Here is a 17,783-nt window from a genome sequence, read left to right on the forward strand (position 1 = left end):
CTCATCTTTCAAAAGAGCTGAGTTGAATCTCCATCTGTTATGATGATGTTCAGTTTGTGCATTGGATAATTTGATGTGAACAAAAGCCTGATCAGACAACGTAATACTCTCTATTTTGGCATCTAATAGACGACTAGTTAGGGATTTAGATACAAAGACATAATCAATTCTCGAAAAGGAGTTATGGGGAGGGGAATAAAAGGGAAAATCCAGATCTGATGGGTGGGTGATACGCCACATACCAATGAGACCTAATTCGGAGACAACGTTTCTAAATCGTATATGGGATTTAGTAGATTTAAAGGGCACATTGGACTTTTTTTTATCAAGGAGAGGTTTCATAACCTCATTACAATCACCACATACAATAAGATTAGTAGAGTTGGATTTAGCAATGTGGTTCCTTAGCTGAGTTCAGAATGTAGGGTCTAGAGCATAAACTTTTAAAATAGAATATTCCATGGAATCAACAAGGAGTTTAACTGTAATCCATCTTCCTACATTATCTGGTTCTGTAGATAAGACTTTGTATTAGAGATGTTTAATAATAAGAGTAATACCTCCATTCTTCTTCCCATCTGCTGCACTCGAGAACACCTGAGCTACCCATAAATGTTTCAATTAGTTAGCTTCCGCATGCGAGAGGTGGCACTCCTGTAGGCATGCAATAGATGGTTTAGCTCTATTAAGGTGTGATAGGATTTTCTACTGTTTAACCAGACTATGAAGCCCTTTGACGTTCCCCGTGGCAATATTAAGTGTCATGGATAATGGTAAGAGCAGTATAAACAAATTGGTAGTCTGTAATAAAGCTCTGGTAATATGAGATATAAATGGGAAAGAAACACAAGGAAAAGGGAATGACAAACAAGAACAACATGGAATTTTGCAATTTCCAAACAAACCAACAGGTACAGAACCGAGTAGTGGCTAGCGGGAACCAGCCACTCCAATCCATGTTCATAAAGAAGTCAATAAGTGGTAGGGGTGGAGAACCAGAACCAGACCAGCCTGTCCCTCACCACATGCCGGCGAGAGGATTGTGCATATATTTACTTTATATAGGTTGTGGTCTAGCGGTGTCCATCTCATCTCTTCTTTGGCTCTGGATAAAGTTGCGCAAGTCACTTGAGTTTTGAAAGGTGTATGTATGACCATTGAGGGTGACCTTTAGGGATTCTGGGCGGATAATCCCATATCTGGCATTGAGTTACTTTAACGCTGGTCCAAATGCCAATAACGCCTTTCTTCTCGCTGCTGTGGTGTTGGAAACATCTTGAGTTATAAAGATTTCAGTGCCTTCCCACGTGAGTGACCCTTTCTCTTTTGCTTTGTCCATAATGAGTAGGACATGTGTATATTCAAGCACTGCAAATATTAGAGTTCTCGGAACATTCCTAGATGTCATTTTAGGCCTACCACAATGGGCTCTTTGGATATTAAGCTGCATAGATGTGGGAAGATCCAGAAGTAGAGGAAGCATGTGGTAAAGAAATTGTGTAGGATTGTTTTTTACAGTGATTTCGGGAAGGCCAACAATTTGTATATTGTTCCTCCTATTTCTATTATCTAAATTTTCTGCTTGTTTCCGTAGGGAAGTAACTGCATTTTCAAGCAACATCACCTTTCCTGCGACATCTTCGGTACTGCTGACCCTTCTTTCCACCCCATTGATCCTTGTTTCAAAGGAGGACCATTTGTCGCTTCCATGAATGGTTTAAGTGATTTGATTTCATCCAAAATGGCTTGCATGACTGGGTCTTGTATGTCCTCTTTAGGAGTAGGAGATTCACTTTTTTGCCTTTCGGGAGCATTACTGGCAGACGTTGATGGCAAATCCTTTGTTAGTCATTTTTTGAGGCCATGCCGAGACCGTATACGAAATGCCAAGAATATACAAAGTCTCTGCTTAGAGGTATATCAATAATAAGAAACACGCCTCCCAAAAACTGGGCGAAGGGTATCACTTGTTGGAGGAAAATTCCTTTTTAAATATTCTAATCATGAGCACATTAATATGCTAGTCAGCCGCTGTATGACCTTGTTCTGAGTGAGTTTTCACATGTGCCATTACAATGAGGAAGCTACGTTAGCTAATTCCATTCCAGACGTCTAAGCAGACAGGAAGCCACATTTCTTAACTGGAAATATTTTGTAAAAGACATAGGCCCTCATTCCAACCCAGGCGTTAAGGGTTTAACGGCGCCGTCGGCGCCGTTAACGCTTAATGCCTGATTTCCACATTAACGCCTGCTTTTAGCAGGCGTTAAGTACCAAGGCGCTAAGCGTCCTTGGCGCTAATTATGGCACCGTAATTTACAGTGCCGTAATTAGCGCCTTCCCCACTCCCATTATGCCCTATGGGGCAAAAATGGGAATGGGGAAGGGTAAATGGGGATTGGGGATTTACCGCCCCACTCACCTTGGAATGGGGCGGTAAATCCACCATCCACCATGGTGTAAACAGAGTTTACACCATGGTGGTAAAGTAGGGAACTTACCACCTGGGTTGGAATGAGGGCCACAGGGTTAAAAGATTACAGATATGAATCCATCTTAAAATGAAATTAGTCAAGAAACACTTATTTTCTCCAATTTTAGTTCAAAGGTTGTAGTCAGCTATAATTATAAGTACGTATATTTGAAAAACAATGTCTTGGCAGGTATTAGCTTAAAAAAGTGCTTATTTATATTGGTGGACCTTTCATTCATATAATGTGCCTTTGTTGTAGGCGAAACACGCTCCCTCGCGTTCACCGAAGTATCTGCAACGCGTCAGCCGCCCAGCTGACTGAACACGTCAGGTGTTTTCCAGACGTGACCTTGCTGCTGCAGGCCCCTCCTCTGGAGGTGCGTAGAAGATTGCACCTTCCTGGCAGACAGGTCGTACGGCTTGGCGCGCCACAGAATCTTCTTTTTAATTCATGAAGAGATGAGCTGGTATGTTTATGGGGCCATTATTTGTTAGTAAAGGCACAAGTGATTAAGTATAAGTACGCCAGGACGGGAGCTCGGAATCAGGCACCTGTCTCCATCGGCGCTTGGCCAAGCCCCCTCTTACACATTGTTTTATTCCCTCATCTTTTCCTTTTGACATTAACCTCAGTATTGCTCTAAATGTGCGAGTGATATATCAATGTTGACAGTGTCCTTGTTATTTAAGTCACCTTAGGGTGTAGGAAGTGTCTGTGTGCCATCCGAAATGGGTATCTACTGATTTATAGAAACTGAGAGTGTGTACTTTAAAGTATATTTTTGTGTTTCATATATTTGCTCCCTTCTAAAGAAGGCTTAGTCAACTAACTGCTAAATTAATAAATAATTGTTTAATCAAGAAACCTTGAGTGTAAGTGTTTATTTGAATACCTGTCACTGTGAATCTCTGTGTTACAGCCCTACAGCTCACATTGACCCCTCTTGAGATAAGCCACACTGCTCATTCACTCTACCAACTTGTGTAGTACAGGCCTATACTAAAGGTTGGGTTAACTATTGCCAAGAGGACAAGGCTGGTGCAGTCTCCCACGGGGTACTGCATACAATCTTGCCTAACAACACCCTGATTTGACTGACAGATATCATGATATGTAAGACATCCTGAGTTGGATGACAGATATCACGATATGTAGGATATCCTGAGTTGGATGACAGATATCAAGATATGTAAGATATCCTGAGTTGGCTGACGGATATCAAGATATGTAGGACACTGTGAGTTGCATGGCGGATATCAAGATATGTAGGACACCATGAGTTGCATGAGGGATATAAAGATATGTAAGATATCCTGAGTTCACTGATGGACATCAAGATATATAGGACACAGTGAGTTGCATGACGGATATCAAGATTTGTAGGACACCCTGATTTGACTGACGGATATCAAGATAGTTAAGACATCCTAAGTTGACTGATGGAAATCAAGATATGTAGGACACAATGGCCCTCATTACAAGTCAGGCGTTAAGGGTTTAATGGCGCCGTCGGTGCCGTTAACCCTTAACGCCTGATTCACACTTTAACGCCTGCTTTTTGCAGATGTTAAATTCCAAGGCGCTAAGCGACCTTGGTGCTAATTACGGCACCGTAATTTACGGTGCCGTAATTAGCGCCTTCCCCATCCCCATTATGCCCTATGGGGCAAAAATGGGAATGGGGAAGGGCAAATGGTGAATGGGGAATTACTGCCCCACTCACCTTGGAATGGGGCCAAATTCCGCCATCCACCATGGTGGAATCTGGTATGGACCATGGTGCTAATAGCACCATGGTCCACCGCCTGACTTGTAATGAGGACCAATGAGTTGCATGACCGATATCAAGATATTTAGGACACCCTGATTTGACTGACAGATTTCATGATATGTACGACACCTTGAGTTGGATAATGGATATCAAGATATGTAAGACACCTTGATTTGACTGACGGATATCATGATATGTAAGACACCTGAGTTCGATGACGGATATTAAGCTATGTAAGACATCCTGAATTAAGTGACTGGTATTGGGATGTGTGAGAGTCCTTGTGAGGGGTGACAAGGTTCTTTTTTCATTTAAACCCCAAACGTTTGAACTGGCGCTCCCCACATGCTCATCCGGCTTCTGATACATGGACACATCAGTGTTTAGGGAAGAACTTATGAATATCCTTTCCCCGCTACTCCTCAGCGCAGAGAGGCCAATTGCTTTGGTGTTTGCTGCCCTCTACGTGTCTGTGCCATACCATAGCATGGGTGTGTTTGTGTCCTCGAGCCCCCCCCCCCCCCCGAGGCCATTGTAGGAGAGCCAGAGATGCATAATGGACCCAGTTCCTGTGTGTGCAGGCCATTGAGTAGATGTTGAAAGAAATCAGTTACATTATTTATAATAAAGCACTGGAATGAGACATACATAACTTTATTTGTAATGATACAGCGATTAATGTGGCCTGTATTGTTATACTTTTAGAAGTTAGTGCGTTTAATTGTTTCGATAAACAGCCCTGATAATTGTCTAGTGGGATTTGATAAGCACACACAGAGATCCTCTGCAGATCAGTATCTCTCCAGCCTTTCTTGCCAATTCAACAATTTCACTGATCCCTTTGGCAATCTGCCAAGCTCAGCATCGCCACATTGCTTTCTAAACACGGTCGCCATCTTTGACTGGTGCACTTGACTGCTATTGCCCCTGTTCAGACATTTTCATGAATTGCAAAAGTAAAATGTGCTGTCCATCTTCTGCCCCCGAGTCTTGACACATTAATCAGTGCATTTATGAAATATTCCTGGATTTTCAAAAATTTTAAATGCATAGTTGTTAAACACTTAGCAATTCTTTGTCGAAAACATCTTAACATAAGTGTGGCTGCTTATACTTCCCTAGTTGTGTGTACTGGGCATGCGCGGGGCTGCTTATACTTCCCTGGTTGTGTGTACTGGGCATGCGCGGGGCTGCTTATACTTCCCTGGTTGTGTGTACTGGGCATGCGCGGGGCTGCTTATACTTCCCTGGTTGTGTGTACTGGGCATGCACGGGGCTGCTTATACTTCCTTGGTTGTGTGTATGGGGCATGCGCGGTTGCACAGGCGCAATCCTTGTGCGGTAAAGCAGCACGCATAGCTCCTGTTCTATGTCAAATCCTAGACACCAATTTTCAGGCGGTAAATACACATTTAGTGGGTATCATCGAGGTAATGGCAACGTTATTGATAAATGGGGGCATGGGGGTTCTGCAGAATGTACTGATGATGGTAACATCCCCTTTATCCGCTTATCTCTCAGACCCCCAGACTCAGAGGTGCTTTCCTAGGCAAATGAACAAGGTAAGGGAAAACAGGAGATGTACTGGTCTCTGTATGGCGACAAGTTAGGGCATTTATGGGCTGTAGGAATCATCAGCTCAAGAGGTGGGCTGTTGGCTCTTCTGGAGAGCGTGGACCAGTCTATGTATATCTCAACGTTCTGACTCAACCAATGAATCCTTTGTACAATGCGTACTGGAATCAGCCAAAGCACGCTAGACTCGACCAATGCACTTGCCAGTCAACCAATTGGCATGACACTCAACTCAGTCATGAGGCTTTCTGCTCAGGGGTCGGTACCTGCTTCAGAAGACACCCTAAACAGGCATATAGTGCTTCAGTGCCTTGTAGCTGAGAATGTTAGTGCAGGGCGTTGGTGGAGGACCCGGGGAGTTCCACAGTGTGCATGGCGAGTTCTTTCTGTTGTTGCCGGGCCCGTGGGATCAGTGCTCCAGAAGGCCTGAAGAACACGGTGGCATACTCCACTGTCCCGGAGATCGCCAGAATTGAAGGCGATTCCGGCGCCTCTTGCTTGCTAGACTGGTATCTCACGTTGGCGTAGGTGGCCTCTGGTGTGCCAGGCTTGGAGCTAAGCCGCAGAGTGGTGTACTTTATGAGGTCTGCATCGTCCTCATCTTTCAAGTCACATGCCACGATCTTCGCAGACTCACCCGGGACCTGAAAAAAGAAAAGGTGCAACGGTTGGCAAGTCGCCTATCATCCCTGCATGGCAAGTCAGAAGTCTATGACTCCTGGAGCTGACATGAGAACCTCTCCTGTTCCAGGGAGAGGAGGCTTAGAAGGGAGCTGCCCATGCTTGTACCCCTGCCACTGGTATGACAAAGATGCCATCAGCAGCCCTGATGGCAACTGCCCTGGAAGCGTGAAGGATGGGGGCACCTAGTCAAGAAAGATCCTTATGTGGGAAGGATTCCTGGAAACCACGAATGTGCCCACCCTAGTGCCCTTATAGATGACATCACTTTGCCAGTATTTGGGGAGCTAAGACTGACTTCTCTTGATCTCTCTGATGGAAGACCATAGGGGTGAAGTATCCTTACTCAACTCATGACCTCGGGGTCCCAGCACTGTTCCTGGATCTTCTCTGCCTCGATCACCAGAGCAGCACGTCTAACCCTAACCATTGCTTCCCATGAATTCTGCTCTAGTTATGTGTCGACTCCTCCTCTGCTGGAAGAGTCTCTGGGCCCCCACCCACGGAGAGCGAGCAGGTCCCTTAACGCCACCAATGCCTTACCCCAAACGGTGGTCCCGTAGCATCTCTGAAGCTTCCAGAGGGCGGCTTCAAGTCTCCTGTGGAAGCGAAGGTCACATCTAAGGAGTGGTTTGGTTATGCAAAATGCAAAAACTCATCTTCCAGGCATTATCATCCTTCCAGACCCCCGCCGCATTCAGACATGGCTGTGATGACTTGTACCCTACACGCCATGCATATCCCACCATTGCGGTTCATACATGCACTGCCACACTGGGCCGAACTGGTACTCCCCCAGTTGGTTTGAGTCCTCATGTGGGTCTTACCCGTCTTCTTCCGGCTCCTTATCAGCATCAGGGCTCCGAAGACTATGGCGCCGAGAAGGAAGGCAGCGGCGAGGGAGCACCCTAAGGCCAGGGCCATCTGACGCCGGATCCCATGATACCTGTGGGAGGAAATGACACACGCAGGTAGCATCAACATGCTGACTATAAAGGTGCTACTCTGCTACTATGTTGCACAAAGCCAGGAGAGAGCGATATGTACAATGCGGCCCCCATGAGCATGACTTGTTAAAAGGAGCGATATACACGATTGTGGACAAAGATAGAGTGAATGGGGAAAAAACAATGCGCACGCCTACAGGCCAAACCTCTGGACGGATTTTCACCAAATGTGCGGCAGGAGCAGCGGCTTGGTCCCGAAAGCGTGCTTTTGTAAATTTGGTGAAATTCCGTCCAGTAGTTTTTTTTAACAATAAAAAAGTAAGTCTAAAAAAATTAGTGATATCTATGTCCGCTCCGCGGACACACTTCCCTGTTCGCTCTACGGACAGGACACCGATTGGTTAATTGGCTTGCGTCATGTCCACGGACATGCAACGCGTTCGCTGATTGGATGGTGAAGAGCGTGAAGTGCTTCAGATTGTTCCTATGCGCCCGCCATCTTGGATCCATGTTTTGGTGTCCGCGGACATTGCAGCAAAAACATATTAAAAACACAACATTGCACTTGTTAAACTTATCAAATAATCTCTGGAGAGGTGAGCGTCGATGAGGATGGGATGGAATATGGCTGCAAGAATCAAAAAACTGGTGTTATTTTGTCACGAAAGTCACACAGTACATTTGGAGGTGTTCCACAATATTATGTGCCTAAAGTACAGGCGAAAGAGATTGCATTTTGGCATTCAAGGGATGGAGATGTATAATCATGGAATTGTCGACTTGTAAATATAGATTGTTGCTTCTGTAGTCTGCAACCTCAACTTTATCTTGTGGTATTACAGAGTAATACTACATTCCGAATGCCCGTTACTCTATATTGTTTTTATTGGTTGCCGAATATTTATTAATATTAAATAGAAGCAATTTCGGGTTATTTTATACTCTTAATTAAAACGCTTGATGTTTATAATTTGATGTGCTGGTGGTACAACCAGAGCGTAGCAAATAAAGGACTAATGTGTCTGTGTTAAAATGTAATTAAAATAATAATGGAGTCAGACTGGCGCCCCCTAGAGTCTGGCATCTGAGGCAGCCACCTGCAATGTCTGATGCAAAGAGCAGCCCTGCACGTGTATGAGAATACCAGTTTTCATGGATGCGGTGAGCAAGTTGTTGCAAAGTGAGAATGTATTTTGATTATGAGTGAAGGTCACAAGCTTTGAATATTTGGTTGCGAGCTAAGGAAGCCCACGCATGGGACACACAGTATAAGGTTCAATTGTTTTTTGACCTTGAGAGAAAGGGACCATTCCATAAGGAATGCAATGAGAGGAGGTTTGTAATAATGAAGATTTGATAAGGTTATGCATTCCAAAAGTCTGTAAGGAACATGTAAATTCAGTTTATGAAGAATATTTGGTGCAAAAGCAGTGAGCGTTACGGGGTGACTTACGCCAAGAGAATGGAAATGGTGAATATAATGTAAGTTTGAATTTCGACGATTGTATACCAGATCAAGCATTACCTTATTATTATCTGAAGATTATTTTTGGGTTATATTCCATTCGTCTGTTCTGTGTTGCTTATTGCAATGAAACGCAAGTACTATCTTTGTGTGTAATTGGGCCTCATTACGACCCAGGCGGTAAGTTACCACCTGGGTCGTACCTTTACCACCATGGCGTAAACTACGTTTACGCCATGGTGGTTGGCGGACTTACCGCCCCATTCCGAGGTTGGCGGGGCGGTAAGTCCCCAATCCCCATTTACCCTTCCCCATTCCCATTTTTGCCCCATAGGGCATAATGGGAGTGGGGAAGGCGTTAATTACGCCACCGTAAATTACGGTGGCATAATTAACAACAAGGTCCCTTAGCGCCATGGATTTTAACACCTGCTAAAAGCAGGTGTTAAATTCTCCATGGCGCTAAGGGACCTCGGAATCAGGCGGTAAGGGTCGGCGCTGTTTACGCCGCCGTAAACCCCTTACCGCCTGGGTCCTAATGAGGCCCATTGTCTTTTTGACGTGGTTGGGGGGAGTGCAGCATCGAGGTACATGTAGACCACCACTAGGTTCACCCAGGTTCAACGCTAATATTTCATTAAAATGTCATGTATGACCATATCGAATTGTGTATCAGTTTCCACGTTGTTTTCTCCTTGTTGAGATTGTTTGATGTCTGTGCTAATCGTTAGTTTAAACTCTATGCCGAATTAATAAGTCAATAGATACATTGTAATAAAGTTCAGGTATTTAGACACATTTTCTGTTATGTTTTCGAAACAGATATATTCTGCCTTTCTGCGATTGTCTTGGATTCCAGATGCCAACTGACGGCTTCTTCAATCGGCAGCTGAACGTAGCTCACCTAGATGACAAGGACTCTTTTTTGGGACGATCGGCCAGGGCCCATATGCCCTTACGCTGTACCAGTGATTAGGAGTAACTTAACATTCTTTACGGTGGTCTAGCCCCAAGTTGATGCAGAAGCACTGGAATTCACTGTGCGACCCAAGCGGTTCTTTTACCGAAAACGAACACGTTGTGTACGCAAAAAGAACAACGAGTGCCTCACGATAAACATTTTGGATCGCGAGCAAAGAAACAAATTTACAATTTGATTGAATATGGTAATAGTCGGATGTTCTCGGAGCGTTTCTTGTGAAATAAAAGTACTTTACAAATTGTACAGTTTTATTGTGTTCTTTTAAAGTATGGTTTAATATTGCGAACTGTGACGTGCTGTGTTATTAGTCGATGTGTGTTGATTTTCGGGTTCTGCGTCATGTCACGTAGGTGATTATGGGCGCGTTTGGCTACGCTGATGAGGAACGTCACCAAGAAAGGTGTAGAATATCACTAGGTTTGGTCATGTGAGGTTCAGGGGCGGGGCATATGATTTAGTGACATCAGGGCAGTTTACCTTAGGCAGATGCAGCAATGGATAAGAATAGCACAAGATGGGCGCGCCCTGCTGCCAGATTTCGTATTTTTTAAAAAAAGGAAAAGTGAGGTAAGGTGAACTGGAAATGTTTGCGATAGATGAACGTATGTATAAAAATATATGGCCGAACCCTCGGGACAATAATATTTTCTGAGCATTGCACTGTGAAACATGAAATAATGTCTGGGGAGGTGAGGGGTGATGAAGATGGGTGGGATATTTCTGACCTGATTTCGAATGAGTTTACAAAGTTTGGTGGGATTTTGTGCAGAGGGGGTATCTTATATGACGATTGTATGTGCATTCATTTGACACTTTTGCAAAAATAAAACGTGGGTAGATTTCCAGCAAACGTGCGTAAGGCGCATTGGCATGGATTTAAAAGCATGGTTTTGCAAATGTGGCAGTGTTTTCATATTTGACAAGTGTCATAATGTAGTTAAAAATATAGTGGTATAGCTTTAGTGACTGAGGGGTAGCCTGTGGCCATGGGCAGTGGCCAGAATGTCCGGTTCATGATATAAGGTCATGATTCGGACAATCTGGCTACTGGCCATGACCAGAAGAGACAAAACATAGGATGAAAGTGGCCATGTCCACCTGGGACTGGCTTTGTGGTAAAGTTATTCGAAATAAGAATAGATTTGAAAGGGAAGAAAAATGTGCTCCTGGTAATATGTTCATAGGGTGTTCTTTTTGCCTTCCGTAGGCTGACGTGGAAAGCGAAGAGGGGCCCTGTATGGAACCCCCGCCTTCCCTTTCCATGGTCGCCATCTTGGAAAAGGATCAGGCGTCCCGGTGTAGGAAGAAAAATCCTCTTTTTTAGTACCACGGGTTCCTGTTTGGGGAACCTAGGCTGCTAATGGCCTTCATCCCCCATTTCAGGGGCTGGAATGGGGGGATAATGGTCCAGAGACCTTGTTATCCATCCTCGCTTCGCTTAGGCTGATAACTTGGGCTGCTGGGCCGGTATCCACCGTTGCAGTCCCTGGAACGGAGGATGAACGCCCCAATATTCCCATTAGCATAACACAAAATGCAAATGGAAATGTTGGAAAATCTTATTGAGTCTATGTACCTTACAGAGAAATATAAAGTAGATGGAGTCTATACATTTTTTTTTTGTTCTATTTTTTAACAGTGAAAGCTGTTTCCTAAAGGAACATTTATTTTGTTGTTTTTGGATGTATTTTTTTTTTTTTGGCAGGAGAGCTAAGAACTAAAGGTGGGGAGGGAAATGAGGGAAGAGGCACCAAACACTAATATGGAGGGGCAGGTGGACAGGGGAAAATGTTGCGCGTGTGTTATTTCTAAGGTAGGGGGCAGTGTTTGTTATGCTCCTTGATTACAGCAGTGGTGGTATCTCTTGGGGAGGAGGGATGGCCTTAGCTGATGTCATTTTTAAAATAAATAGCACATTGCTAAGAGTATGTGCTGTGTACTAGATTGTTAATGGATGAGTAGGAATAGGTGTTGGAACTGTGCAAGGGAAATGTTGAAGTTGAAAGTTCTTAGATCAGTAGAAAATCCAGTTCCAAACTGTCCACGAAGCACAGATCTTATTGTGAAGTGCGTATGGGTTCTTCGACATGTCATCATGCTGCACGCCAGTATAGGGTCATGTGGCACTCTCCGGAAGGTCTGCAATGAAGTCAGATGTTCGTAGACATTATAGTTAAGTTGCACTAATAAAAACCTATGAAATTCAGTAAGAAAACTTTGTTAAAGGGATGTTATGGTTAAGTTGCACTACTATAAACCCATGAAATTCAGTAAAAAAACTTTGTTAAAGGGACGTTATGGTTCCAAGTAAAACCGAAAACCCCCTGAATTTCGCCAGTTATGGTAAGCTAAGCAACCATAACTCGCGCCACCACCGTGCACTGCTAAGACTAACACCCACGACATCAAAGATGACCTCACAAATGTCATTGATGACATCACTGATGACATCACATGTGCATTTAGTTTTCATTCAGAGCCTCCACAAGGGATTGTCATTATAATATTGGCAGAAAAGTATCAGAGATCATTGAAGAACTATCATATGCCAAATAGTTCATTAAGCAATGCATTTCAAAAAAATTCCATTGCATTACTGAGTTCTTTCAGTACATGAATGAACTCATGAAGAAACGTAGGCATTGTCTGCAGCATGCGCTATAGAGGTGCAATATTCAAATCTTCCCATGTTGGATACTAAATTGATAAATGCTTCCATTACAGAATTTTGCATACTGTGAAACATAAGTATCTACGAATGCTTCCCTTACTGCATAGTTGTACTATTACAAACAAAACATAAAGAGACCACAATGCATACAAATAGAAGGATATACAGGGAACGTAAAGTAAGCAAAAAAAAAACTGCACTATTACCAGAAAGTGTTCATAACCGAACTAATTAACTTCATGCACAGAAAAGATTCTTGTGTTTCAGGATTCCTTCTTCTTCTATGTCTATGTATCATATGATGTAACTGTACCCTAAGGAAAGTATTGTAAGAACATATGAGAAGGGTAAGGACTACAAATATAGCCCTTTTTACCTTTTTAATCCTTGACTGACAGTGAAGAAAGCTACCTGGCTTAGATATGTCAGTGAACAAAAAAGAAGGCGCTAGACATGTGATGTCATCAACGTCATTTGTGATGTCATCTTTGATGTCCTGGGTGTTAGTCTTAGCAGTGCACGGTGGTGGAGCGAGTTATGGTTGCTTAGCTTACCATAACTGGCGAATTTCAGGTTTTTTTTGGTTTTACTTGGAACCATAACGTCCCTTTAACAAAGGTATTTTACTGAATTTCATAGGTTTTTAGTAGCGCAACTTAACCATATCGGCCCTTTAACAAAGTTTTTTCACAGATATATATATATAGTGAACATCTTTCGACTGTTTGAGTTTACTGCAGCTGGGATCCAGAGTAGTGCCCCTGCCACACTCATGATTTGTTTGCACATCTAACTGGAGACTGGGGCTCCAGAGGGGCTGCACCTGGACTACTCTTGCCTAACTTTGGAGTTCCATACTGATGGTAACTCCCCCTTCTCACTGAGGGATAACATTGAAAATGGGGGAGAGTTGGATCCTGGCTGGCTCTACACTACAGTTACCAGAATTCCCTGCTGCCACTGCCTGGTACATACCAGAAGGATGTAACCCTGCACGCCTGCATCCAACCAGCCTCCCTGAAGATTGCTGAGGCATGAAAGCGCGCTAGGAGCAGAGCATCTATGGACTGTTTGAGCTTACTGCGGCTGGGACCCAGAGTAGCGTCCCTGCCACCCCTCAAGTTTTGTTTGCACATATGTATATATATATATATATATATATATATATATATATATATATATATATATATATATATATATAGTTATTTATATAGCACTTTGATCCAAAGCACTTTACATTCATTTTTATTATTATTACCCATTCGAAAGTGGTACTCACTTTTTTGACCCCAGAAGGATGAAAGGCTGAGTTGACCTTGCCAGGATTTCAACCTGCAACCTGCAGAACAAACACAGGTCACAGCAACGAGCGCTTAACCTGTTGAGCCATCTTAAATGTAACATGGAGGTTATGAACAATGGGTGGTTACATCAGTACTATATACATAATCAAAAGGGTTTTGGGTCTACAGGTCATTAGCACCGCCGGCAGGTATGCAGACCAATCAGCTCTTCTCAAACAAGGGCTGAAACTAAGGATTCAAGACCACGCTCCACACTCCTGGCCACCATGAAGGGGCTGCCTGCTGCGTGTGAGAGCTCGGGCGCACTGGTGGCACACCAAAGGTAATAATGTCAGTGCACCCCAGCTCCCCTACTTTCAACAGCCGTCCTCCCGCCCTTTGTAGAGGGGGGCTCTTGTTAGTGGGCATGGCCTAAGTATGCACATAACTAGGCCACACCCCCGAATGAGAGCCCCCCCCCTTGATTTAGCATCCCACTTAATACACTGGGTTTAACATTTTGAGTTCTCTCTATTTTAATGGACCTCCCTCTTTTCCCTGTATTTTGTTTGGAAACTGTCTGTCTCCTGCACCAGCCTCTGCCTGTTGCCTCGCTCTTATCTCAGCTGGTGTCACACTCTGACTGGACACTGGGTGTCTCTTCTGCACTGGCCTATGACTGCTTCCTCTCAGTACCCTCCACTGGTGTCACGCTAACTGGACACTGGGTGTCTCTGCTGCACTGGCCTATGTCTGCCTCCTCTCTGTACCCTCAGCTGGTGTCACGCTGACTGGACACTGGGTGTCTCTGTTGCACTGGCCTATGTCTGTCTCCTCTCTGTACCCTCAGCTGGTGTCACGCTGACTGGACACTGGGTATCTCTGCTGCACTGGCCCATGTCTGCCTCCTCTCAGTACCCTCAGATTGTGTCACGCTGACTGGACACTGGGCGTCTCTGTTGCACTGGCCTAAGTCTGCCTCCTCTTAGTACCCTCAACTGGTGTCACGCTGACTGGACACTGGGTTTATCTGCTGCACTGGCCTAGGTCTGCCTCCTCCCAGTACCCTCAGCTGGTGTCATACTCTGACTGGACACTGGGCGTCTCTGCTGCACTGGCCTATGTCTGCCTCCTCTCAGTACCCTCAGCTGGTGTCACGCTCTGACTGGACATTAGGCGTCTCTGCTGCACTGGCCTATGTCTGCCTCCTCTCTGTACCCTCAGCTGTGTCGCGCTCTGACTGGACATTGGGTGTCTCTGCTGCACTGGCCTATGTCTGCCTCCTCTCAGTACCCTCAGCTGGTGTCACGCTCTGACTGGACATTAGGCGTCTCTGCTGCACTGGCCTATGTCGGCCTCCTCTCAGTACCCTCCGGTGTTGTCACGCTGACAGGACACTGGGCGTCTCTGCTGCACTGGCCTATGTCTGTCTCCTCTCTGTACCCTCCGCTGGTGTCACGCTGACTGGACACTGGGTGTCTCTGTTGCACTGGCCTATGTCTGTCTCCTCTCTGTACCCTCAGCTGGTGTCACGCTGACTGGACACTGGGTATCTCTGCTGCACTGGCCCATGTCTGCCTCCTCTCAGTACCCTCAGATTGTGTCACGCTGACTGGACACTGGGCGTCTCTGCTGCACTGGCCTATGTCTGCCTGCTCTCACTACACTCGGCTGGTGTCACGCTCTGACTGGACACTGGGTGTCTCTGCTGCACTGGCCTATATCTGCCTCCTCGCTGTACCCTCAGCTGGTGTCATACTCTGACTGGACACTGGGCGTCTCTGCTGCACTGGCCTATGTCTGCCTCCTCTCAGTACCCTCAGCTGGTGTCACGCTCTGACTGGACATTAGGCGTCTCTGCTGCACTGGCCTATGTCTGCCTCCTCTCTGTACCCTCAGCTGTGTCGCGCTCTGACTGGACATTGGGTGTCTCTGCTGCACTGGCCTATGTCTGCCTCCTCTCAGTACCCTCAGCTGGTGTCACGCTCTGACTGGACATTAGGCGTCTCTGCTGCACTGGCCTATGTCGGCCTCCTCTCAGTACCCTCCGGTGTTGTCACGCTGACAGGACACTGGGCGTCTCTGCTGCACTGGCCTATGTCTGTCTCCTCTCTGTACCCTCCGCTGGTGTCATGTTGACTGGACACTGGGCGTCTCTGCTGCACTGGCCTATGTCTGCCTCATCTCAGTACCCTCCGCTGGTGTCACGTTGTCAGGACACTGGGCATCTCTGCTGCACTGGCCTATGTTTGCCTCCTCTCAGTACCCTCCTCTGGTGTCATGCTGACTGGACACTTGGCGTCTCTACTGCACTGGCATTTGTCTGCTTCCTCTCAGTACCCTCCACTGGTGTCACACTCTGACTGGAAACTGGGTGTCTCTGCTGCACTGCCCGATGTCTGCCTCCTCTCAGTACCCTCGTCTGATGTCACGCAGACAGGACACTGGGTTTCTTTGCTGCACTGGCCTATGTCTGCCTCCTCTCAGTACCTTCAGCTGGGGTCACGTTTTGACTGGACACTGGGTGTCTCAGCTGCACTGGCCTATGTCTGCCTCCTCCCTGTACCGTCTGCTGGTGTCACACTCTGACTGGACACTGGGTGTCTCTGCTGCACGGGCCTATGTCTGCTTTCTCTCGTACCCTCAGCTGGTGTCATGCTGACTGGACAGTGGGTGTCTCTGCTGCACTGGCCTATGTCTGCCTCCTCTCAGTACCCTCCGCTGGTGTCAAGCTGACTGGACACTGGGCGTCTCTGCTGCACTGGCCTATGTCTGCCTCCTCTCAATACCCTCCGCTGGTGTCACGCTGACTGGACACTGGGTGTCTCTGCTGCACTGGCCTATGTCTGCCTCCTCCCAGTACCCTCAGCTGGTGTCACGCTCTGACTGGACACTGGGATTCTTTGCTGCACTGGGCTATGTCTGCCTTCTCTCGTACCCTCAGCTGGTCTCATGCTGACAGGATACTGGGTGTCTCTGCTGCACTGGCCTATGTCTCCCTCCTCCCAGTACCCTCAGCTGGTATCACGCAGACTGGACACTGGGCGTCTCTGCTGCACTGGCCTATGTCTGCCTCCTCTCAGTACCCTCAGCTGGTGTCACGCTGACTGGACACTGGGCGTCTCTGCAGCACTGGCCTATGTCTGCCTCCTCTTGGTACCCTCAGCTGCTGTTACACTCAGAGTGGACACTGGGTGTCTCTGCTGCACTGGCCTATGTCTGCCTCCTCTCAGTACCCTCAGCTGGTGTCACGCTGACTGGACACTGGGTGTCTCTGTTGCACTGGCCTATGTCTGTCTCCTCTCTGTGCCCTCAGCTGGTGTCAGGCTGGCTGGACACTGGGCGTCTCTGCTGCACTGGCCTATGTCTGCCTCCTCTCAATACCCTCAGATTGTGTCACGCTGACTGGACACTGGGCGTCTCTGCTGCACTGGCCTATGTCTGCCTCCTCTTAGTACCCTCAACTGGTGTCACGCTGACTGGACACTGGGTTTCTCTGCTTGCTTGGCCTATGTCTGCCTCCTCGCATTACCCTCAGCTGGTGTCATACTCTGACTGGACACTGGGCGTCTCTGCTGCGTCTCTGCTGCACTGGCCTATGTCTGCCTCCTCTCTGTACCCTCAGCTGGTGTCACGCTCTGACTGGACACTGTTTGTCTCTGCTGCACTGGCCTATGTCTGCCTCCTCTCAGAACCCTCAGCTGGTGTCGCGCTCTGACTGGACACTGGGCGTCTCTGCTGCACTGGCCTATGTTGCCTCCTCTCAGTACCCTCTGCTCGTGTCACGCTGACTGGACACTGGGCGTCTCTGCTGCACTGGCCTATGTTGCCTCCTCTCAGTACCCTCAGCTGGTGTCACGCTGACTGGACACTGGGCGTCTCTGCAGCACTGGCCTATGTCTGCCTCCTCTTGGTACCCTCAGCTGCTGTTACA

At 46.5% G+C, this 17,783-nt stretch overlaps 1 protein-coding gene across 2 annotated transcripts in view; it reads right to left on the minus strand.

Annotated features, from left to right (window-relative positions):
• Positions 1-4,883: 4,883 nt before the first annotated feature.
• LOC138520741 (trem-like transcript 1 protein) overlaps positions 4,884-17,783 on the minus strand; it is a 54,339-nt gene continuing 41,439 nt past the window's right edge. For both annotated transcript variants that reach the window (XM_069633022.1, XM_069633023.1), the window contains 3 exons: positions 7,329-7,447; positions 7,045-7,100; positions 4,884-6,464 (listed from right to left, as the gene is read on the minus strand). In XM_069633022.1, coding sequence (XP_069489123.1) covers positions 6,147-6,464; positions 7,045-7,100; positions 7,329-7,447 — 493 coding nt within the window. In that variant the 3' untranslated portion in view covers positions 4,884-6,146. The remainder of the gene's footprint in view (positions 6,465-7,044; positions 7,101-7,328; positions 7,448-17,783) is intronic.

This window comes from Ambystoma mexicanum, chromosome 13 (genome assembly GCF_040938575.1).
Source record: "Ambystoma mexicanum isolate Mex_15411 chromosome 13, UKY_AmexF1_1, whole genome shotgun sequence".
NCBI classification, from domain to species: Eukaryota; Metazoa; Chordata; class Amphibia; order Caudata; family Ambystomatidae; genus Ambystoma; species Ambystoma mexicanum.